General features: G+C 43.3%; 1 protein-coding gene across 3 annotated transcripts; it reads left to right on the top strand.

The window, feature by feature from the left end:
- The first annotated feature begins 1,658 nt into the window (after positions 1 to 1,658).
- On the top strand, positions 1,659 to 24,483 carry nyap2a (neuronal tyrosine-phosphorylated phosphoinositide-3-kinase adaptor 2a). 3 transcript variants are annotated; one of them, XR_001572259.3, is made up of 8 exons: positions 1,659 to 2,342; positions 5,096 to 5,312; positions 5,431 to 5,744; positions 5,884 to 6,957; positions 8,414 to 8,530; positions 10,364 to 10,476; positions 10,559 to 10,621; positions 22,419 to 22,557. XR_001572259.3 is itself a non-coding variant. In XM_015950897.3 (7 exons), the coding sequence occupies exons 2-7, from the start codon at positions 5,110 to 5,112 to the stop codon at positions 22,638 to 22,640; spliced, it is 2,043 nt and encodes a 680-aa protein (XP_015806383.1). In that variant the 5' UTR covers positions 1,659 to 2,342; positions 5,096 to 5,109; the 3' UTR covers positions 22,641 to 24,483. The 3 variants fall into 3 exon arrangements, 2 of the variants coding, with proteins under 2 accessions (XP_015806383.1, XP_015806385.1); XM_015950897.3 differs by lacking the exon at positions 10,559 to 10,621 and having other exon boundaries at positions 22,419 to 24,483; XM_015950899.3 differs by lacking the exon at positions 22,419 to 22,557 and having other exon boundaries at positions 10,559 to 11,196.
- Positions 24,484 to 24,879: the final 396 nt, after the last annotated feature.

The following is a 24,879-nucleotide window of genomic DNA, read 5'->3' as shown; positions in this document are numbered from 1 at the left end:
AGAACTCTGCAGCGCGCATCATTACTGGGACCCCCTCAAGAAATCCCATCACTCCTGTTCTTACAAACCTACACTGGTTGCCAATAGAAACCAGGTTCATGTACAAGATCCTACTACTCACATTTAAATCTATCCATAGCATGGCCCCACTTTATCTGTGTAACTTACTAACTATTGCAACCACTTCCCAGTCTCTCAGATCCTCATCTGCACTTCATCTGGTTCAACCTCGAGCTCTTCTTACCACCATGGGGAGCAGAGCTTTCAGTTGCTCTGCTCTGCTAGCCTGGCTAGCCATCCTAAACTTAGCAAGGCATAAATTTGGCCTAGTTCACTAGGCTACTGCTCCGCGGCTCTGCCAGTAGAAATACGGACTCTTTTCCATTATTCAAGGCACTCCTCAAAACCCACTTATTCCAACAATTTTATTCCCTTTAGACCTAGACTTTAGAGTGTTTTGAATTTTAATGCATCTTATTTTTTCTTATTGCTCTATCAACCTCTGTTGTTTTTATCTTTGTTTAATTGTAAGGTGACCTCTGTCATGCTGTGGGTAAGAGCTTGCACCCAGGACATGAAGAATCACATGAGAGGGACGGTGAGTAAAAAGTAAAATGTTTTATTTACAATGAGAGGAATAACAGAAGAGGCAAAACTAAACTAAAGGCGCTGCTTCGGATCAGGATCAGACCGGAATCTACGGAGATATAAGCAGAAGGTGAGCGAGACCAGAACCAGAGAACCAGGAGATAAGAGTCTGTGACTGAGAAAGTTCTTACGGTCAGGAATCGGAACCAGAGCGGAGGCGAACTGAGGAAGGTCGGACCAGATGAGGAGTTCAGAGCGTGAGGCAGGCGGGCAGACGTGGAGAGAGGAGTCCGGAGGATCTTTAAGCGACGAGACGTGGGAACAACTCCAGGCAAGGTAGGTGAAGCAGGTACAGGATACTGGAACGGAGTTCAAAGTTATAAACATGGAATCACGAAACAGAGCGGGCAGGTTCAGAGGCTAGAGACTACCCATGTGAGAGTATCAACCGGCACTGGAGTTGAGTCGCACCGCTCCTTAAATCCTCTGTCCCTCCATTAGTAAAACTCCAAACAGGTGTGCCGTCTGCCGCGCCTACCTGCAACACAAAACAGAAAATCCACCAGTAGGTGGAGGCAAACCGTGACAACCTCGGGTTTGGGAAAGGCGCCCTCAAAAAAAGTTTATTATTATGGTTGGGTCGTAGGATCCTGGCAGAGAACTCTGCTGTTGTGTCCTTGGGCAAGACACTTAACCCACCTTGCCTGCTGGTGGTGGTCAGAGACCATTCACACACACATTCAGACGCTGGTAGGGATGAGCTACGATGTAGCCACAGCTGCCCTGGGGCGCACTGACAGAGGCGAGGCTGCCGAGCACCGGTCCCTCCAACCACCGCCAACAGGCAAGGTGGGTTAAGCGTCCGGCCTGCAACCTTCTGATTACTGGACAGCCCGCTCCTGAGCTACTGCTATCCCCAGGGTGGCTGTGGCTACACTGTAGCTCACCATCTGTGTATGAATGCGTTTGTGAGTGGATGAAGTGCTTTGGAGTCCTCTGACTCTGAGAGGGGCTACACAAGTGCGGGTCATTTATCATCATGATCGTCGAGCCTCCTTTTCAGACCAAGGATGTGCAGGAGAGCAGTGGAGATGATGTCTGGCATCTAAAACCTTTGGATGGAGATAAAACCAGCATGTGGACCCTTCAGCTCGTTATAAAAATCTTTAGATCATTGTCTTCTTTGGTGAACGAATGACTCTGCAAGAGGATCGTTAAAATGTGACATCACATTTATGATCCAACATACATGAACAGCAACATGCTGTTCTATCTAGTACGCACGGACACACACACACACACACACACACTGCCGTCAGCAGCAGGAGGAGGAGTCAGCAGGCTGAGGATGCTGTCCGGTTGCCGTGGTTTCAGCCTCCTGTTTCTTGTGGCGACCATCGTGTGATGCTGAAGGGTGTGTGAGCATGACACTGTGTGTGTGTGTGTGTATGCGTGTGTGCGTGCGTGCATGCATGTGTGTAAACTGCGATTATTTCAGCTGTGAGGATAAATGACGGGACATCGAAGGAAAGGAAGGAGCTGTGACAGGAAGAAAGGAATGAAGGAGGTGTTGAAGTGTGGATTAACGCTGCTGCAGAAAAAAATCAGAGTCATCATTTTCTTCTGAGTTGCAGCAATCTGAGAGAACGGCAAGAAGCTTCATCACTCCATCTTTGTACCGAGGGAATTGAAATAAAAAGGGAGGAGAAAGTGAAGGAAGGATGGAGGGAGTTTGAGTCCTGGCTGATCCTCAGGTAATCCTCATGTCAAGTCTTCAAGCCTCGATGTCTCGCGGTTCATGTCTTCATCTCGTCGGTCTAGATTTTGTTCACCCTAATTTAAAAAAAAAATCTGAATTTTCTGTCTTTGTGCTGCTTGCATGGTCCAAACATATCTGGCATTTCCCACCATGTTTGTTTCTAACCTCAGAATATTTCCTTAACGTTTCCCTCCAACATGGCCGCCATGTTTGACCGAACCTCAGGACAGAGTTAAAAGAAAACACCCAACCCAGTTTCTTGTCTGGACTGGGATGTCTGACAGAACAACACAGATCTATGTAAAACCCAACAGACATGGTTCAGGTTCAAAGTCTGGACAGGAAGTTCCTCTGTCTCGAACGGCTTCCTGTTTCATCGGATCAGTCGTGCTGATGAGCCACGTCCTGGGTCACTTCGTAGTTTCAGTGTCTTTGTGAAGGAGAAACTCAGAGTAGTTTAAAGAGCAACCAAATGTGGGACGAAATGTCTCTGAAGGTGGCAGAGACACTCGTCTCCTTGGTTCCTCCTTGGGTTCCTCCTTGGGTTCCTTGGCTTCAGTCCTTGTTCTTGTACGGTTGGTGCAGAAACACAAGAAAGCAGATATTTGTTTTACAGAGAACATGTGGAGAACACGGAGAGCCAAACATGCCAACAGAATCGGACTCAGCTCTGATCTTTTTGTTCTCATCCACGTGTGATCTGCAAATCTTTACAGAAAAATTCTTCCGCTTTCATTCAAAAGATCTAATTTGCTTCTGGAGGTTTGGGTTTGAGTCTGCATTTGATCTTCCTCCTTTCCCTCTTATCACCTTTCCTTCATCATCTGTGTACAAGGAAGCATTACATCATGCTCCTCTGAGAGATGCTGCTGTTGCTAGGTTACCACTGGCTCACTCCCTCTTCCAATTTTAGAAGGATGCTGAGAGACAGAAAGGTGGGGGAGGGGACTGAAAGAGAGTCAGAGGGTGAGTGAGAAAGAGACTGAGGGAGTGTGTGTGAGATAAAGAGGAGGGAGAGAGGAGAGATTAGCTAGGACACTCACTCACACACCAAACAGCTGTTTTTACTGGTCTAATGTGTGTAAATCAGTCACATCCTGCGGCTTCAGAACAGGTTTTGACATCTCTAATGTTTCATCTGAGCAGCAATAATTTTTAACTCGATTGAGGTTTTCTCCAGTCCCACAGCTCAGCCAGAGGAGGAAACGAGACTCTTTGCAGCTCAGACGTCTAGAAATGGATCCACAACCAGCCAGAAAATCGCTTTCTAACCCTCCGTTAGCGTTAGCTTCTTCTGCTAGCTCTGCCGTGATGCATCATAGTCTATCTCTGAGGGTGTAATGGACAAGGTCTGTTCATGACTTTACCTGGACCAGGTAAAGAGGTTCTTGGGTTGTAGACACTCAGCTTTAGAGTTTAAAAAGAAACTAAACTGGAGATTTTTTAATGATTTTACAAAAAATATGAATGATTAAAGTATTTTACTCGTAAAACTTTAAATGTGTTTAAAAAAAGTCTGATTTTCTCGTACCTGTATTCTTAGTCTTTAGGAGGACAGGTGTGTGTTTCCAGGACACACACCTGTCCTCCTAGAAACACACACATCACTGTTCTGTGTCATTTTCTTGTGTCGCTTTTAGTGCCCCATGAGATGTCTAAGCTGCAGCGGTTCCACACCTGCTTAGACTCCATCAACACCTGGGTGGCTGGGAGCTTTCTTCAGCTGAATGAAGATAAGACTGAGATCCTCATCTGTGCCCCAGACAAGCTGGTTCCCAAAGTCAGAGACTCTCTTGGTCAGCTTGCTTCCCACACCAAACCTTCCGTCAGGAATCTTGGTGTGACCTTTGACCCAGCTCTCACCCTGGATTCTCATGTCAGTTCTCTTGTTCGCTCTTCCTTCTTCCATCTCAGGAACATTGCTAAGCTGAGTCCCATTCTGTCCCGCTCTGAACTTGAGACAGTTCTCCACACCTTCATCTCCTCACGCTTAGACTACTGTAACTCTCTTTTCACGTGTCTGAGCAGAACCTCCCTGAACCGTCTACAGGTGGTTCAGAACGCCTGTGCTCGGCTTCTGACCAAGTCCTCCAAACACACCCACATCACCCCGCTTCTCTGGTCTATAGGGCCTTACATGGACAAGCACCATCTTACATTGGTGATCTTCTTAGTCCCTACACCCCCAGCAGGTCCCTGAGGTCCAGTGATCAAAGCCTACTGGTTGTGCAGCACCAGGCTAAAGGTCAAAGGTGACAGATCATTTGCTGCTGTGGCCCCCAGACTCTGGACCTCTCTCCCCCTGAGCCTGAGATCAGTGGACTCAGTGGTCTCCTTTAAAAAGCAGCTGAAGACTCACTTGTTCAAGCTGGCTTTTGTATGACCTTCTTCACCTCTCTCTCTTTATTCTGCTCTCCCCACCTATTCCACCTTCCTCAGGATCCACTGATTTCCCTCTTTCCTGTTCACTCTCTCTCTTTCTTAACATTTTTTTAATCACAATTGTCTATTTTTGCTCATTTTAAATATATTTTTAAACATTTTCCAAATGCTTTTTTATATTTTTACATTTTTTGTTTTTGTGAAGCGCCTCGTGATTTTTATCTTGAGAGGCGCTATAGAAACGATACTTTCTTCTTCTTCTTCTTCTTAGTGGTCCTTGTCCAGGATTTAGGGCGGCAGAAGTATTTTCATCTATGTGCTTTATATAGAAAGCTTGACTTTTGGTTGTCTCCTTTCACCCTCCAGATATTTGGGGAGTCATGACATCACAGGAAGAGTCTTCTTCTTTTAGAAGGTTTTTTCAGTATGTGGAGGACAGTGGACTTCAAACATATGATGGTCTAGTGATCCAAAACGCCTCGGACATTGCCAGAGAGAGCGACCGCATACGTAACCAGACCAACTGGACCTACCTGCAAGAAAAACACCAGAAGAAGAGACGGCAGGAAGAAGTCATCAAAAGGTAATTAAGCACCAAATCTTAAAGTTCAGATGCTGAAGGACTGGAGGATCCGTCAGTGCTGTTTGAAACTTCAAACAAACAAATTAAAAGAAATAACCAAACATCGTTTCTCTTCCAGGATTGGTGAAGACGTTTCTGTTGCAACAGATGGAGCATACTCTGGAAAACATTTCAGAATGGGCTTCATGACAATGCCGGCATCACAGGACCGGCTACCCACATCCACACAAGGCTTCACTGTACGATCCCAGTCCCTCCACTCAGTGGGAGGGGGGGAAGAAGACTCCAACCAAAGTCGAAGGCAACCCCCGCCCAAACCCAAGAGAGACCCCACCACGAAACTTAGCAGTAGCTCTGAGGCGGTGGACGGGAGCATCGGCATCACCAAGAGGGAGTTCCAAGAAACCAAAGATGCTCCAGAGCAGTTAGAAGGTGAGGAGTGAGTCTCCTGCAGCTGTCCTTCACAAAGCTGATTGTAGATAGAATTGCTGGTGTGGTCTGAAAGTTGAATTTCACAGTTTCTTTGAGGTGAAAGCTGCTATTTGAAGTTTTAACTTCTGCTTGCATGCAGCTAGATGCCATTTCTACGCTGAAGACTCCAAAAAGATGCCTCCACCCAAACCCAAGAGAGATCCCAACACTCAGCTGAGCTCTTCCTTTGATGAGTCCTACATCCATAGTCTCAGTAACAAGAAGTCTTTCCTGCAAGGTGACAAATCTTCATCTCAGAGTCCAACATTCAGGGACACGGATGATGAGGAGCCCGTTTATATTGAGATGGTGGGAAACGTACTGCAAGAGCTGAAGGGTCAGATAGATGTGGACGACGAGCAGAGCGAGTCCGTGTATGAGGAGATGAAGTACCCTATGCTGGAGGACTTTCTGCAGGACACACAGTCCTCCATCATCAACGCTGAAGTGTGGTCATCTCGGGGCTCGCTTTGTGACATCCCTCCACCCTTTCCGAACCTTCTGACTCATCGTCCGCCGTTGCTCGTCTTCCCGCCGGCTCCAGCTCAGTGCTCCCCAAACTCGGATGAGTCCCCCCTCACCCCTCTTGATGTCACTCGTCTGCCTATGATAGAAAATGCTCCTTACAGCAAGTCAGGAGGTGCTGAGCAACCACAGAGCTCCTCTCACCACCGCAAAGACCGGGACCGGAATCGGGATCGAGATCGGGATCTGGACCGAGACCAGGAACAAGACCAGGATCTGCCCTACACCCACACCATCACATCCTCTGGTCGCTCATCAGCTCCACCTCTCCCCTCCAGCTTCTTCAAGTCAACTAGCTCCACCCATGGGGGGCATGGTTACCCCCGCAGCCAATCAGCTTGTCCCTCTCCAGTAAACATGGGGCGCTCTTTAACTCCTCTGAGTTTAAAAAGACCACCCCCATATGACACTCTGATAGCAGGAGGAGGTATGCCCCGCTCTTCATCCTCCTCATCAACGTCCTCTCAGAGAGCAGGTGAGGGTGGGGCAACACTCAATAGCTCCTCCTCCGCCCATGGTTCCATGTACAATGTGTCAGTAAGGTCGCAAACTCCAACCAGCCCAGTGGATGAACTGAACTCCTCGTCTACGTCAGGCAAACAAGTGACGAAGAGAAGGTCATCAGGGAGGAAGAACAAGGATGGTGAAGGTAAGAGTACCCTGAACCCTATCTTAAAGGGACATTATGGAAGTGTGACAGCCAAAACATGTATAGAAATAATAAATGTCTTCTTCATACATTCTCCTGCAATGCCCTGGTCCTGTAGAATGAGCCCTGGCATTTTTACTGTGATTGCCTGTTTTTCTGTAAAACCACAGAAAAAGAGAGATGCTCGGGTCGAGCAGGCTGCTTCATGCGCGTTCACGCTCAGGCATCGCCCGTAGCATTTGCTCTCCGTAGCTTTAGCAGCAGAGAGAGAGGCAGTGCCACTTTGTCGCTGTTCCTAACGCCTAGTGACAAAGCTAGCTACATTTCTGAGGACCCTTAGCTACTTTCTGTAGAACTTTCTTCTAGATATTTCCTGCAAATTAGCAACAAAATAGCCATTTTCGCTCCGAACCGTTCTTTGGTTTGACGTTGTTTCAGCTGTCCTCAAGGATATAAACGTGATCGATGAAAAGTACATAACTGGCGCTTTGGCTCACCTAGTAAAACGTCGGACTCTCGTGCAGAAGACCTGGGTTCGATTCTGGATGTGAATATAATTTAGTTGGAGTTAATTTTTTACATTAATGGTATATATTTTTTTACAGTAAGATGCCCAAATTTTTATTTGAGACTCGCCGAACGGCATTGAATTCACAGATAAAAAAGATGTGGGTTCAACTTTCATTTTGGAACAATTTTTCAAGCAAGGGAAGGGAATGATCTGAGCATGCAGGAGGACTGACCCATCATAAACCTTTGTCGGCTGTGCTGAAGAGAAAGGTACAGAACCACATTATTTAATTAATTAGCTGCGCGTTCTCCTGTCCTCTGTCCTCCGGGCCACACACACACACACACACACACACACACACACACACACACACAAGGGACTGTCTCAGCTGTTATTTTCGTTAAGGAGTGTGCACGTACAGCATGCGCGCCTCGTGCATGAGCCTCCTATTGAAGCTGCCATTACACTTTTGGCCTGAGGAGGCAATCGCGAGCATACAAATTCAAAAGTCCATAAAGTCCCTTTAATAACCAAAAATCCCCACACACAGTGGGAAAAACAAATCAGAAGTCACAAACACAAAGGCACACTGGCTCTACTAAGCAATACAGAAAAAACAACACCACACTGAGGGCTGGAGAACAGTCGCTTAAGTAAGGGTGGTAATTGGGCAATTGCAGTCAGCTGCGACACTCCGGAGAAGCCCACAGGGGGCAGGGCACCTGGAAGGAGCTGCAGCCGACCTGCACACAACACAGAAACAGAGATGATTAGAAAACCAGTAACAGAAACCAAAACAACTCGTAACAGGTTGCCTCTTTGCGATGATTGCTGACAGTTTTATTAGTTTCAAGCCTTCTTGAATAAATAACTAAACAATCATTTCTGGATGTTTGATGGGTTTTGGTTGTGGCTTAATTTGGGTGTGTTTGGTTTTCTTTGCAGGAGACTACAAGTCTCTGCCCAGACATGGCAGCAAAGACAGGGATGGACACTCGAGTCCAGTTTGCAGCAGGATGGGGAAGTCCGTTAGCCCAACCATGATGCTGACAGGGGCAGGAGGTGAGTTACACAGACATGTCAGTTTGAACTGGGGCAGCAAATGTTTAAGACTTAACTGTCAGGTCAGGAGACCTGCAGGAAGTCAGGTTACATGCAAAGAGGAAGACTACTGTTCATGCTGAAGTCACAAAGATTGTGAGTAAGGCTGATTGTGATTCCAGATTCCTATAAGATCCACTTTAACAGCTCTCTATAATTGATGCTTCCCTGGTTTCAGGTTTCTGCTTAATTTAAGAACACTGTAATCCACCTACATCTTAAAAAAACAATCTTGATCCATCTCTCCATAGCAGCTTTAGACCCATCTCTAAACTACTGCTGGATCTTGGAAAAGGTTGTGGCTAAACGACTCACAGCTGCTCTTGATCAACATAACATCTATGATAGCTTCCAGTCAGGTTTTCGTAGAGCTCATTCTACTGAAACAGCTCTTCTTAGGGTCTCTAATGACCTTCTGACTCACAGTGATGCAGGGGACTGTTCTGTTCTGGTCCTGCTGGACCTGACTGCAGCCTTTGACACTGTTGACCATCACCTGCTACTGGAGAGGCTGGGTAGGCCTATCAGGAGCTGCTCTGAAGTGGTTCTCCTCTTACCTGTCTGAGCGCTCCTTCTCTGTGACTGTCTCCGACTTTCAGTCCTCCTCCACCTCCCTCGACCACAGAATGCCACAAGGTACTGTGCTGGGGTCTCTACATTTCCTTCTTTATCAGCTCCCTCCAGCACATCCTGAGCTCTCCTGCCATCTTTATGCAGATGACATCCAACTGTACATCTCCTTTAAGCCCCATGACACATTTAAGCTGTAGGTGTTACACCCCTGATTAGATTCTATTAAAACCTTGAAGGTGTCATGTCCTTTCTCTTGTCCATGTCAACCCTACGCTCTGTGTCTGTTCCACATCCCTTCCTCCGTAGTCCATTCCACGTGTTCTCTCTCCCTCCAGGTTTTCTTGTTTCCTGTTCCTTAGATTCATTCATTCATTCATCCAGCCTGATAACTGGATAGTTGTGTTCAGAGGGGATGGATGCGATCCACAACTTGGGCAGCTGTTGGTGGAAGGAGAGGAGGAGGAAAGGGATAAGTCGAGCTAGAGAGCTGATGGACATGATGATGGAAAGGTAGCAAGAAGCTCAGGAGAAAGGTTTAAGTTCTAACATGTTCTAAAAAGTACAAATGAATCTCTCTTTACAAAACATAGAGGGTTTCTTGAGGACATGTGTGTCAACCGCAGCCCTGTCTATAGGTTAGTCTGGAATCACTACAATGCCAGTGGTGATCCTTAAGAATCCCTCATCCTCTACCTGGTGCTCTTCCTCCTAACCACCATATTCCTTCCTCTTCATCAGATTCTTCCTTGGAGCTACCCTTCCTTCTGCTGTCTCTGTATCTCCTTTGTGTCCCTTCTGCTCCTCTCTTTCTTTGTCCTTGTTTGTGTTCTTCATCCAGCCAGATGTTGCAGCAGGTGTGCTAGGCGGCTGATAGGCTACCAGGAGACAGGTGACTGTCTGTTTCCCATTTGTCCTTCTCCAACACATCCAGTAAATTAAAACCAACTCATAAAAGCAAGAAAACAAAACACGCAATAAATGCCAAAAACAACATACAGATGAAAAACTGAAAACACACAAAAAAAATCGGAATAAAAGCTGATTTCAACAGTCTAAATCGCCCCTGTTGGAGCTTCTCTGTTTCCAGATAAATCCTTTGATTCTTGAAGTTCGGCACCATTTCATTTCTTTCCAGAGTGTTGGACTCGGTGTTCCACCTGAGCAGGTGAATGTCAGCTAAATGGTTGTCAGCCACATTATTAATTCGATTTTTTTCTGCAGAATTAAAGACTGCATGTAAACTGGGTCGGTCCGTATCAACATCAGGAGTTCCATCGCCAGGTGGGATGCCACCACATCACCTGCAGGAGCTTCACCATCCTGCTCTCAGTCAGGTAACACACCTGCAAAGCACCTGTTGACCTGGTGGTCTAGTGTGTCACCTGTGCTAACTGTTTGTTTGAACTGTTCACACAGGACTGAGCTTTGCTGAACAGCCTAGAACTGAAGCTTCAGACTATCGGCTGCTTCTAGTTTCCTGTCAGGGTTAAACGTTTGGTTGTAGCTGGCTAACCCTTTTATCACTAACAGCCTGCAGCTGATTCTCCTCCTCAAATATGACATAAATACTAACAAGCTGCTCGTTCAGTACCGACACGTAACACTGATACTAATTCTAAACAAAAGCTGAGCTTCACCTGAACACATCCTCACTTAGCTACCCAGCTGTGCCCCATTTAAATCTGACCCTGCCCTGCATCAAAAGCCCAGTTCCAGTCTGGTCTCCGCGGACTTCCTGCGGCTGCAGACATTCTTTTCATGATAAAATAAAACAAAACTGATGCAAAAATATTTGGAAGTTTTTATTTTGAAAAGGAACTCAGAAATTTCTGCAACCTTCTGCAGGAAACCTGATTTTTATTCTGGATCAAATAAAATGAATAATTCAGATGCCTACAGTCAGAACCGGAGCCACAGATCAAACTGGAACTGGGCCAGTGAGTTCATCCCTAAGTAACCAGTAACCACATCTTAGCTCCACCCCCACTGACGTTCACCTATCCTGCAAAATCATCTATGAAAAACTTTTCAAATAAAACTAAATATTGTCCTCTGTTGGTTTGTTCTGTGTTCTATGTCTGTGTCGTACTTTCTGAATTCTCTCATGTTTACATTTTACATCATTTTATTAAAAAGTGTTATTTTTTTGTTTTTTGTTTTTTTACAGATTATTGTGATCACATTACTATTTTCATTCAGTTTATTGACAGAATTTGATTCCATCAGGATCTGTATCAGATCTAACATTTTAAATGCAGTGAACACACCTTTTAACCTGGTTGGACTCAGAACATCAGGCTCTGGATTTCATTCTTCAAAGCGCCCACAGGGGTGATTCCCGATCCAAAGTTAGAAAATCTCATTCAGAGTTACATAGTAATGAATCCAATATATACAAAAAGTAAAACCAGTTTTAAAATGCCATACATTATTAGATAAATCCTCAAAAATGCACATGTGAAACAGTCAGAATTATATAACAGATTAAAAAAACTGTCTGATATCAAATTCTTGATTAATCCTTTTCAAAAAAGCCCACCACAGATAAACACGTCTATAACATCCGTGTGGGTAGAACACACGTCTATAACATCCGTGTAGGTAGAACACACGTCTATAACATCCGTGTGGGTAGAACACACGTTTATAACATCCGTGTGGGTAGAACACACGTCTATAACATCCGTGTGGGTAGAACACACGTTTATAACATCCATTTGGGTATAGCACACGTCTATAACATCCATTTGGGTATAGCACACGTCTATAACATCCATGTGGATAGAACACACGTCTATAACATCCATTTGGGTAGAACACACATCTATAACATCCGTGTGGGTAGAACACACTTCTATAACATCCGTGTGGGTAGAACACACGTCTATAACATCCATTTGGGTAGAACACACATCTATAACATCCGTGTGGGTAGAACACACGTCTATAACATCCGTGTGGGTAGAACACACGTCTATAACATCCATGTGGGTTGAACACACGTCTATAACATCTGTGTGGGTAGAACACACTTCTATAACATCCATGTGGGTAGAACACACGTCTATAACATCCATTTGGGTAGAACACACGTCTATAACATCTGTGTGGGTAGAACACACTTCTATAACATCCATGTGGGTAGAACACACGTCTATAACATCTGTGTGGGTAGAACACACTTCTATAACATCCATGTGGGTAGAACACACGTCTATAACATCCATTTGGGTAGAACACACGTCTATAACATCCATTTGGGTAGAACACACTTCGATAACATCTGTGTGGGTAGAACACACGTCTTTAACATCCCTGTGGGTAGAAAACACTTCTATAACATCCGTGTGGGTAGAACACACGTCTATAAGATCCGTGTGGGTAGAACACACGTCTATAACATCCGTGTGGGTAGAACACACGTCTATAACATCCATTTGGGTAGAACATACGTCTATAACATCCGTGTGGGTAGAACACATATCTATAACATCCGTGTGGGTAGAACACACATCTATAACATCCGTGTGGTTAGAACACACGTCTATAACATCCATTTGGGTAGAACAGACAGCTATAACATCCGTGTGGGTAGAACACATATCTATAACATCCGTGTGGGTAGAACACACGTCTACAACATCCGTGTGGGTAGAACACACGTCTATAACATCCATTTGGGTAGAACATACGTCTATAACATCCGTGTGGGTAGAACACATATCTATAACATCCGTGTGGGTAGAACACACATCTATAACATCCGTGTGGTTAGAACACACGTCTATAACATCCATTTGGGTAGAACATACGTCTATAACATCCGTGTGGGTAGAACACACTTCTATAACATCCGTGTGGGTAGAACACACGTCTATAACATCCGTGTGGGTAGAACACACGTCTATAACATCCATTTGGGTAGAACATATGTCTATAACATCCGTGTGGGTAGAACACATATCTATAACATCCGTGTGGGTAGAACACACATCTATAACATCCGTGTGGTTAGAACACACGTCTATAACATCCATTTGGGTAGAACATATGTCTATAACATCCGTGTGGGTAGAACACATATCTATAACATCCGTGTGGGTAGAACACACATCTATAAACTCCGTGTGGTTAGAACACACGTCTATAACATCCGTGTGGTTAGAACACACGTCTATAACATCCATTTGGGTAGAACATACGTCTATAACATCCGTGTGGGTAGAACACATATCTATAACATCCGTGTGGGTAGAACACACGTCTATAACATCCATTTGGGTAGAACATACGTCTATAACATCCGTGTGGGTAGAACACATATCTATAACATCCGTGTGGGTAGAACACATATCTATAACATCCGTGTGGGTAGAACACACGTCTATAACATCCGTGTGGTTAGAACACACGTCTATAACATCCATTTGGGTAGAACACACGTCTATAACATCCGTGTGGGTAGAACACATATCTTTAACATCCGTGTGGGTAGAACACACGTCTATAACATCCATTTGGGTAGAACACATATCTATAACATCCGTGTGGGTAGAACACATATCTATAACATCCGTGTGGGTAGAACACACGTCTATAACATCCGTGTGGTTAGAACACACGTCTATAACATCCATTTGGGTAGAACATACGTCTATAACATCTGTGTGGGTAGAACACATGTCTATAACATCCGTGTGGGTAGAACACACGTCTTTAACATCCCTGTGGGTAGAACACACTTCTATAACATCCGTGTGGGTAGAACACACGTCTATAACATCCGTGTGGGTAGAACACACGTCTATAACATCCGTGTGGGTAGAACACACGTCTATAACATCCGTGTGGGTAGAACACACGTCTATAACATCCATTTGGGTAGAACATACGTCTATAACATCCGTGTGGGTAGAACACATATCTATAACATCCGTGTGGGTAGAACACACATCTATAACATCCGTGTGGTTAGAACACACGTCTATAACATCCATTTGGGTAGAACATACGTCTATAACATCCGTGTGGGTAGAACACACTTCTATAACATCCGTGTGGGTAGAACACACGTCTATAACATCCGTGTGGGTAGAACACACGTCTATAACATCCATTTGGGTAGAACATATGTCTATAACATCCGTGTGGGTAGAACACATATCTATAACATCCGTGTGGGTAGAACACACATCTATAACATCCGTGTGGTTAGAACACACGTCTATAACATCCGTGTGGTTAGAACACACATCTATAACATCCATTTGGGTAGAACATACGTCTATAACATCCGTGTGGGTAGAACACATATCTATAACATCCATGTGGGTAGAACACACGTCTATAACATCCGTGTGGGTAGAACACACGTCTTTAACATCCGTGTGGGTAGAACACATATCTATAACATCCGTGTGGGTAGATCACACTTCTATAACATCCGTGTGGGTAGAACACACGTCTATAACATCTGTGTGGGTAGAACACACTTCTATAACATCCGTGTGGGTAGAACACACGTCTATAACATCCGTGTGGGTAGAACACACGTCTATAACATCCGTGTGGGTAGAACACACGTCTATAACATCCATTTGGGTAGAACATACGTCTATAACATCCGTGTGGGTAGAACACATATCTATAACATCCGTGTGGGTAGAACACACATCTATAACATCCGTGTGGGTAGAACACACGTCTATAACAGCCGTGTGGGTAGAACACATATCTATAACATCCGTGTGGGTAGAACACATATCTATAACATCCGTGTGGGTAGAACACACATCTATAACATCCGTGTGGGTAGAACACACGTCTATAACATCAGTGTGGGTAGAACACACGTCTATAACATCCGTGTGGGTAGAACACACATCTATAACATCCGTGTGGGTAGAACACACATCTATAACATCCGTGTGGGTAGAACACACGTCTATAACATCCGTGTGGGTAGAACACACGTCTATAACATCCATGTGGGTAGAACACATATCTATAACATCCGTGTGTGTAGAACATACGTCTATAACATCCGTGTGGGTAGAACACATGTCTATAACATCCGTGTGGGTAGAACACACATCTATAACATCCGTGTGGGTAGAACATACGTCTATAACATCCGTGTGGGTAGAACACATATCTATAACATCCGTGTGGGTAGAAAACATACCTAAAACATCCGTGTGGGTAGAACACACATCTATAACATCCGTGTGGGTAGAACACACGTCTATAACATCAGTGTGGGTAGAACACACGTCTATAACATCCGTGTGGGTAGAACACACATCTATAACATCCGTGTGGGTAGAACACACGTCTATAACATCCGTGTGGGTAGAACACACATCTATAACATCCGTGTGGGTAGAACACACGTCTATAACATCCGTGTGGGTAGAACACACATCTATAACATCCGTGTGGGTAGAACACACGTCTATAACATCCGTGTGGGTAGAACACACATCTATAACATCCGTGTGGGTAGAACACACGTCTATAACATCCGTGTGGGTAGAACACACGTCTATAACATCAGTGTGGGTAGAACACACATCTATAACATCCGTGTGGGTAGAACATACGTCTATAACATCCGTGTGGGTAGAACACATCTATAACATCCGTGTAGGTAGAACACATATCTATAACATCCGTGTGGGTAGAACACACATCTATAACATCCGTGTGGGTAGAACACACGTCTATAACATCCGTGTGGGTAGAACACACGTCTATAACATCAGTGTGGGTAGAACACACATCTATAACATCCGTGTGGGTAGAACATACGTCTATAACATCCGTGTGGGTAGAACACATATCTATAACATCCGTGTGGGTAGAACACATATCTATAACATCCGTGTGGGTAGAACACACATCTATAACATCCGTGTGGGTAGAACACACATCTATAACATCCGTGTGGGTAGAACACACATCTATAACATCCGTGTGGGTAGAACACACATCTATAACATCCGTGTGGGTAGAACACATATCTATAACATCCGTGTGGGTAGAACACATATCTATAACATCCGTGTGGGTAGAACACATATCTATAACATCCGTGTGGGTAGAACACACATCTATAACATCCGTGTGGGTAGAACACACGTCTATAACATCAGTGTGGGTAGAACACACGTCTATAACATCCGTGTGGGTAGAACACACATCTATAACATCCGTGTGGGTAGAACACACATCTATAACATCCGTGTGGGTAGAACACACGTCTATAACATCCGTGTGGGTAGAACACACGTCTATAACATCCATGTGGGTAGAACACATATCTATAACATCCGTGTGTGTAGAACATACGTCTATAACATCCGTGTGGGTAGAACACATGTCTATAACATCCGTGTGGGTAGAACACACATCTATAACATCCGTGTGGGTAGAACATACGTCTATAACATCCGTGTGGGTAGAACACATATCTATAACATCCGTGTGGGTAGAAAACATACCTAAAACATCCGTGTGGGTAGAACACACATCTATAACATCCGTGTGGGTAGAACACACGTCTATAACATCAGTGTGGGTAGAACACACGTCTATAACATCCGTGTGGGTAGAACACACATCTATAACATCCGTGTGGGTAGAAAACATACCTAAAACATCCGTTTGGGTAGAACACACATCTATAACATCCGTGTGGGTAGAACACACGTCTATAACATCAGTGTGGGTAGAACACACGTCTATAACATCCGTGTGGGTAGAACACACATCTATAACATCCGTGTGGGTAGAACACACGTCTATAACATCCGTGTGGGTAGAACACACATCTATAACATCCGTGTGGGTAGAACACACGTCTATAACATCCGTGTGGGTAGAACACACATCTATAACATCCGTGTGGGTAGAACACACGTCTATAACATCCGTGTGGGTAGAACACACATCTATAACATCCGTGTGGGTAGAACACACGTCTATAACATCCGTGTGGGTAGAACACACGTCTATAACATCAGTGTGGGTAGAACACACATCTATAACATCCGTGTGGGTAGAACATACGTCTATAACATCCGTGTGGGTAGAACACATCTATAACATCCGTGTAGGTAGAACACATATCTATAACATCCGTGTGGGTAGAACACACATCTATAACATCCGTGTGGGTAGAACACACGTCTATAACATCCGTGTGGGTAGAACACACGTCTATAACATCAGTGTGGGTAGAACACACATCTATAACATCCGTGTGGGTAGAACATACGTCTATAACATCCGTGTGGGTAGAACACATATCTATAACATCCGTGTGGGTAGAACACATATCTATAACATCCGTGTGTGTAGAACATACGTCTATAACATCCGTGTGGGTAGAACACATGTCTATAACATCCGTGTGGGTAGAACACACATCTATAACATCCGTGTGGGTAGAACATACGTCTATAACATCCGTGTGGGTAGAACACATATCTATAACATCCGTGTGGGTAGAAAACATACCTAAAACATCCGTGTGGGTAGAACACACATCTATAACATCCGTGTGGGTAGAACACACGTCTATAACATCAGTGTGGGTAGAACACACGTCTATAACATCCGTGTGGGTAGAACACACATCTATAACATCCGTGTGGGTAGAACACACGTCTATAACATCCGTGTGGGTAGAACACACATCTATAACATCCGTGTGGGTAGAACACACGTCTATAACATCCGTGTGGGTAGAACACACATCTATAACATCCGTGTGGGTAGAACACACGTCTATAACATCCGTGTGGGTAGAACACACATCTATAACATCCGTGTGGGTAGAACACACGTCTATAACATCCGTGTGGGTAGAACACACGTCTATAACATCAGTGTGGGTAGAACACACATCTATAACATCCGTGTGGGTAGAACATACGTCTATAACATCCGTGTGGGTAGAACACATCTATAACATCCGTGTAGGTAGAACACATATCTATAACATCCGTGTGGGTAGAACACACATCTATAACATCCGTGTGGGTAGAACACACGTCTATAACATCCGTGTGGGTAGAACACACGTCTATAACATCAGTGTGGGTAGAACACACATCTATAACATCCGTGTGGGTAGAACATACGTCTATAACATCCGTGTGGGTAGAACACATATCTATAACATCCGTGTGGGTAGAACACATATCTATAACATCCGTGTGGGTAGAACACACATCTATAACATCCGTGTGGGTAGAACACACATCTATAACATCCGTGTGGGTAGAACACACATCTATAACATCCGTGTGGGTAGAACACACATCTATAACATCCGTGTGGGTAGAACACATATCTATAACATCCGTGTGGGTAGAACACATATCTATAACATCCGTGTGGGTAGAACACATATCTATAACATCCGTGTGGGTAGAACACACATCTATAACATCCGTGTGGGTAGAACACACGTCTATAACATCAGTGTGGGTAGAACACACGTCTATAACATCCGTGTGGGTAGAACACACATCTATAACATCCGTGTGGGTAGAACACACATCTATAACATCCGTGTGGGTAGAACACACGTCTATAACATCCGTGTGGGTAGAACACACGTCTATAACATCCATGTGGGTAGAACACATATCTATAACATCCGTGTGTGTAGAACATACGTCTATAACATCCGTGTGGGTAGAACACATGTCTATAACATCCGTGTGGGTAGAACACACATCTATAACATCCGTGTGGGTAGAACATACGTCTATAACATCCGTGTGGGTAGAACACATATCTATAACATCCGTGTGGGTAGAAAACATACCTAAAACATCCGTGTGGGTAGAACACACATCTATAACATCCGTGTGGGTAGAACACACGTCTATAACATCAGTGTGGGTAGAACACACGTCTATAACATCCGTGTGGGTAGAACACACATCTATAACATCCGTGTGGGTAGAAAACATACCTAAAACATCCGTTTGGGTAGAACACACATCTATAACATCCGTGTGGGTAGAACACACGTCTATAACATCAGTGTGGGTAGAACACACGTCTATAACATCCGTGTGGGTAGAACACACATCTATAACATCCGTGTGGGTAGAACACACGTCTATAACATCCGTGTGGGTAGAACACACATCTATAACATCCGTGTGGGTAGAACACACGTCTATAACATCCGTGTGGGTAGAACACACATCTATAACATCCGTGTGGGTAGAACACACGTCTATAACATCCGTGTGGGTAGAACACACATCTATAACATCCGTGTGGGTAGAACACACGTCTATAACATCCGTGTGGGTAGAACACACGTCTATAACATCAGTGTGGGTAGAACACACATCTATAACATCCGTGTGGGTAGAACATACGTCTATAACATCCGTGTGGGTAGAACACATCTATAACATCCGTGTAGGTAGAACACATATCTATAACATCCGTGTGGGTAGAACACACATCTATAACATCCGTGTGGGTAGAACACACGTCTATAACATCCGTGTGGGTAGAACACACGTCTATAACATCAGTGTGGGTAGAACACACATCTATAACATCCGTGTGGGTAGAACATACGTCTATAACATCCGTGTGGGTAGAACACATATCTATAACATCCGTGTGGGTAGAACACATATCTATAACATCCGTGTGGGTAGAACACACATCTATAACATCCGTGTGGGTAGAACACACATCTATAACATCCGTGTGGGTAGAACACACATCTATAACATCCGTGTGGGTAGAACACACATCTATAACATCCGTGTGGGTAGAACACATATCTATAACATCCGTGTGGGTAGAACACATATCTATAACATCCGTGTGGGTAGAACACACGTCTATAACAGCCGTGTGGGTAGAACACACGTCTATAACATCCATGTGGGTAGAACACACGTCTATAACATCAGTGTGGGTAGAACACACATCTATAACATCCGTGTGGGTAGAACATACGTCTATAACATCCGTGTGGGTAGAACACATATCTATAACATCCGTGTAGGTAGAACACATATCTATAACATCCGTGTGGGTAGAACACACATCTATAACATCCGTGTGGGTAGAACACACATCTATAACATCCGTGTGGGTAGAACACACATCTATAACATCCGTGTGGGTAGAACACACATCTATAACATCCGTGTGGGTAGAACACACATCTATAACATCCGTGTGGGTAGAACACATATCTATAACATCCGTGTGGGTAGAACACATATCTATAACATCCGTGTGGGTAGAACACACATCTATAACATCCGTGTGGGTAGAACACATGTCTATAACATCCGTGTGGGTAGAACACACGTCTATAACATCAGTGTGGGTAGAACATACGTCTATAACATCCGTGTGGGTAGAACACATATCTATAACATCCGTGTGGGTAGAACACACGTCTATAACAGCCGTGTGGGTAGAACACACGTCTATAACATCCATGTGGGTAGAACACATATCTATAACATCCGTGTGGGTAGAACATACGTCTATAACATCCGTGTGGGTAGAACACACATCTATAACATCCGTGTGGGTAGAACACACGTCTATAACATCAGTGTGGGTAGAACACACGTCTATAACATCAGTGTGGGTAGAACACACGTCTATAACATCCGTGTGGGTAGAACATACGTCTATAACATCCGTGTGGGTAGAACATACGTCTATAACATCCGTGTGGGTAGAACACATATCTATAACATCCGTGTGGGTAGAACACACGTCTATAACAGCCGTGTGGGTAGAACACACGTCTATAACATCCATGTGGGTAGAACACACGTCTATAACATCCGTGTGGGTAGAACACACGTCTATAACATCCGTGTGGGTAGAACACACATCTATAACATCCGTGTGGGTAGAACACACATCTATAACATCCGTGTGGGTAGAACACACGTCTATAACATCCGTGTGGGTAGAACGCACATCTATAACATCCGTGTGGGTAGAACACATATCTATAACATCCGTGTGGGTAGAACACACATCTATAACATCCGTGTGGGTAGAACGCACATCTATAACATCCGTGTGGGTAGAACACATATCTATAACATCCGTGTGGGTAGAACACATAACTAGACCTAGACCTGAGACTTTGACAGCATGCTTTGCTGGTAAACTTGCCTCAAATCCAGAATTCTAGGGAGGATGCTTTCTTAAATAGATTTTTTTCCAATGAATCAAATAGAATGGTTTAGAGACAGGTTTTCATTTTAAAGTCTGTTTTATTCCGCAGGGTTTGGCACTGGTGTATGTTTGAAATGTCCGGCTTCTTATAATAAAGGTTACGGGTATTAGTTGTTTTTGTGTTTTGAAAAAGAATTTAAAAGTAGCTGATGATTGGAATCAGCTAATATTCAACATGAACACATGAATCACTAATCAGCCAACACAAAACTCTAATACGTAACGTGAGTTTGTCAAACTAAGTTAGCTTATAGTTGTGTGTTTCAATATAGTTGCCGGCCGGAGCTCGGCAGTAACTCCCCTCGTCATCATGACACCTCCCTCTGTTGTGCCAAGGCGCAATCGCTCTTCATCAGACAGATAATTACCACGATATCACTACCAAGCAAGGCGAAATGAATGCCGCAAAATTTACCCATCGCCATGCCGGCATGGCGCGTTTATAAGACACACCAATGTGGTGATATTACGCAGATTTGCCGGCACGGTGTGTGTTGTAAAAAGGGCTACAGTCATCTGCAAATATCATAGTCCATGGAGATTCCCGTTTAGCATTATCTGTCAGTCTGTTCATCACCAAAGCAAACTAGATGAGGCTTAGAGCTGATCCTTGATGCACTCCCGCCTTCACCTTGAACTTCTCTACCACTCCGGTCCTCCTCAGGCACCACAGCTCCTCTCTCGGCACCCTGTCATACACTTTCTCCCAAGCGTAACATTGGATGGATAGTGAATCAACGGATGGGTGAATGGATTTTGAATGGATGACTGAAGTGAACTGAACAATCCCTTGAGGTGAAGGTTAGGGTTAGTCATGAGGAGGGTTAATAGGAACGGAATATGTGTGTTGTGGGAGTAGCTGCTTTAATATTCGTCACTTTTGATTTGTCATTCTTTTTTTTTTGTCTATTAATCACATTTTCACTTTGAAGATATTTTTGAAGCACGTTGTGTTTTATTTTCTGTGAAAGGTGCTCTATCCACAAACTTCATTTACAGATATGTTCTTCATCACCAGATGCCGTGGCTCTGTGGCGACGCCACCATGATGGAGATGATTGAGAGAAAGAGGGTTTTGTGTCGAGAGATAAAAGCTCGTCAGCGACCTGAGAAGAACCTTTGCAAACAAGACAGCATGCCCAACCTGCCCAGCTGGAAGAAGAAGCAGCCGCCGCCATACTCGGCCCCGCCCACCTCGGCCGGACACACCGCTACGGTGTTCTGGGACACTGCCATATAATACGCAGGAGAAACAATGCAACCAATCAGGCGGATGATGATGAAGATGATGATGACAATGAAGATAAAGCATCATTAATCCACCCTATTACTTTTCTCTGAGTGATTCCATATATTCAAACCATTATAGTAGCTTTCACTGATAATTAAATATAACGTTTCATCTGCATTTAGCTGTTCTGCTTTGTCACTTCCTCTTACACGACTCCTGTTTCAGCTGGAACACAAACCCAATTAAACAAGAATCACAAGAAATAAATCAGCAAAGAAGCAGAGAAAGTTTTTGCATCTAATTATCTTTAAGATTCATAATAATATCAGTGTATGGGGTGCCATTTGTAAAGTCAAACAGTCATAATCTAACAGCAATATTTTTGGTTATTTAGCATATCATAAGAGAAAAAATTGGGAGTTCACTTTTTCGAAGTCATATTTTCATCATGTTATTCATACATTTATAAATGTTAAAGTTTCCAAATAAATATTTAGTTAGCAAGATAAATATTTAATTTGCGGTTAAATATTTATTTTGCAAACTAAATATTTAGGTCTGATCTAAATATTTAGTTTGTAAAATACATATTTAATTCACTAACTAAATATTTAATTTACTAATTAAATATTTATTTTGGAACTAAATATTTAATTTGTAAATTAAATATTTATTTTCCTAAATAAATATTTAGATCCCAGCTAAATATTTATTTTGGAGCTAAACATTTAGTTTGCAAAATCAGTATTTGGGAAATAAATATTTAAGTCTGACCCCAAAATATAAAATATAGTGTGGAGCTAAATAACATCATGGAAAATAAATATTTAGCTGGGATCTAAATATTTTTTTGGAAAATAAATATTTAATTTACAAATTAAATATTTAATTTACAATTTAAATATTTAGTTCCAAAATAAATATTTAATTAGTAAATTAAATATTTAGTTAGTGAATTAAATATTTATTTTACAAACTAAGTATTTAGATCAGACCTAAATATTTAGTTTGCAACATAAATATTTAACTATAAATTAAATATTTAGCTTGCTAACTAAATATTTATTTGGAAACTCTAACATTTATAAATGTATGAATAACATGGTGAAAATATGACTTTGAAAAAGTGAACTCTCAATTTTTTCTCTTATGATATGCTAAATAACCAAAAATATTGCTCTTAGATTATGACTGTTTGACTTTACAAATGGCACCCCATATCAGCGAATCAATTCAAACACCATCTGGATGCCTGTGTCGTTTTACGTTGCTGCACCAAACATCAGAAATCCTTCACACAAACACTTCATGTAGATTTGAACACTTTGCTCTCTCTCTCTCTCTCTCTCTCTCTCTCTCTCTCTCTCTCTCTCTCTCTCTGTGTGTGTGTGTGTGTGTGTGTGTGTGTGTGTGTGTGTGTGTGTGTGTGTGTGTGTGTGTGTGTGTGTGTGTGTGTGTTTCAGTTGGTCCCGCATGTTCAGGGCTGGTGTCAGACCAACGCCGACCCCAACGCTAAACATTCTCACTGTGATGTTTTTTAGTCCAAATGAAGGTGTTATCGTTCCATCAGCCCAGATACGGGCAAACGATGTTCAGGTGTAGCACAGGTTCCTGTCGTCTCCGTCTTCATTTTTGAATCTGGATGAACTTTAGATGTTTTTTTTTTCTTCTTACGTTTGTGTAGCAGAAAGCATGAACTCTATGTGAAAACAAACACAAACGTGTGTTTATATTTACAGAAAAAAGATGGCGATAATTATTTGTGTGTGAAGTATAGTTGGAATGTAAACATTTTTATATTATAAGTATAAAGATTAAAAAACTATTTTAAATTTTTAAAACTTGAGATGTTTGCTGGTTTGTTCCAAACTTTTCTTGTCTGATGAAAACAAACACAAACAATAAGTTCACGTTTACTGTGAAAGACACTTTTTGCTCTCAATTCTATAATAAAGAAGTGTTTTTGGGAGAGTGGTCTTTCACCTTCAACCCTCATTGGTTCACCTACAGAGCCAACAGGTCCACTAGGACTGCAGCCATTGATCGTTTTAAAGGGGACATTACGCAAAACTCAGCTTTTGCATCATTTGTGCTGCTGTGTAGAATCTACTCTAGCAACGCCTCAGTCCAACGCCCCTAGGCATGGAGGCTGTGGGTCCCATTTATAAGGTATGACACGACTGATCTCAAACCCCAATCTCTCAGCCCCAGGACAGACACTCTACCTCTAGGCCACTGAGGAGGTGTT

This window comes from Nothobranchius furzeri, chromosome 13 (genome assembly GCF_043380555.1).
Source record: "Nothobranchius furzeri strain GRZ-AD chromosome 13, NfurGRZ-RIMD1, whole genome shotgun sequence".
Taxonomy (NCBI): Eukaryota; Metazoa; Chordata; class Actinopteri; order Cyprinodontiformes; family Nothobranchiidae; genus Nothobranchius; species Nothobranchius furzeri.
This window is presented reverse-complemented; position numbering and strand designations above follow the sequence as displayed.

Excerpts from the sequence above, each read along its gene's own strand:
- nyap2a (XM_015950897.3), top strand. The coding sequence starts at position 5,110 with ATGACATCACAGGAAGAGTCTTCTTCTTTTAGAAGGTTTTTTCAGTAT. Across the intron at positions 5,313-5,430 it reads CAGGAAGAAGTCATCAAAAG|GATTGGTGAAGACGTTTCTG; the intron begins GTAATTAAGCAC and ends TTTCTCTTCCAG. Across the intron at positions 8,531-10,363 it reads GATGCTGACAGGGGCAGGAG|AATTAAAGACTGCATGTAAA; the intron begins GTGAGTTACACA and ends TTTTTTCTGCAG.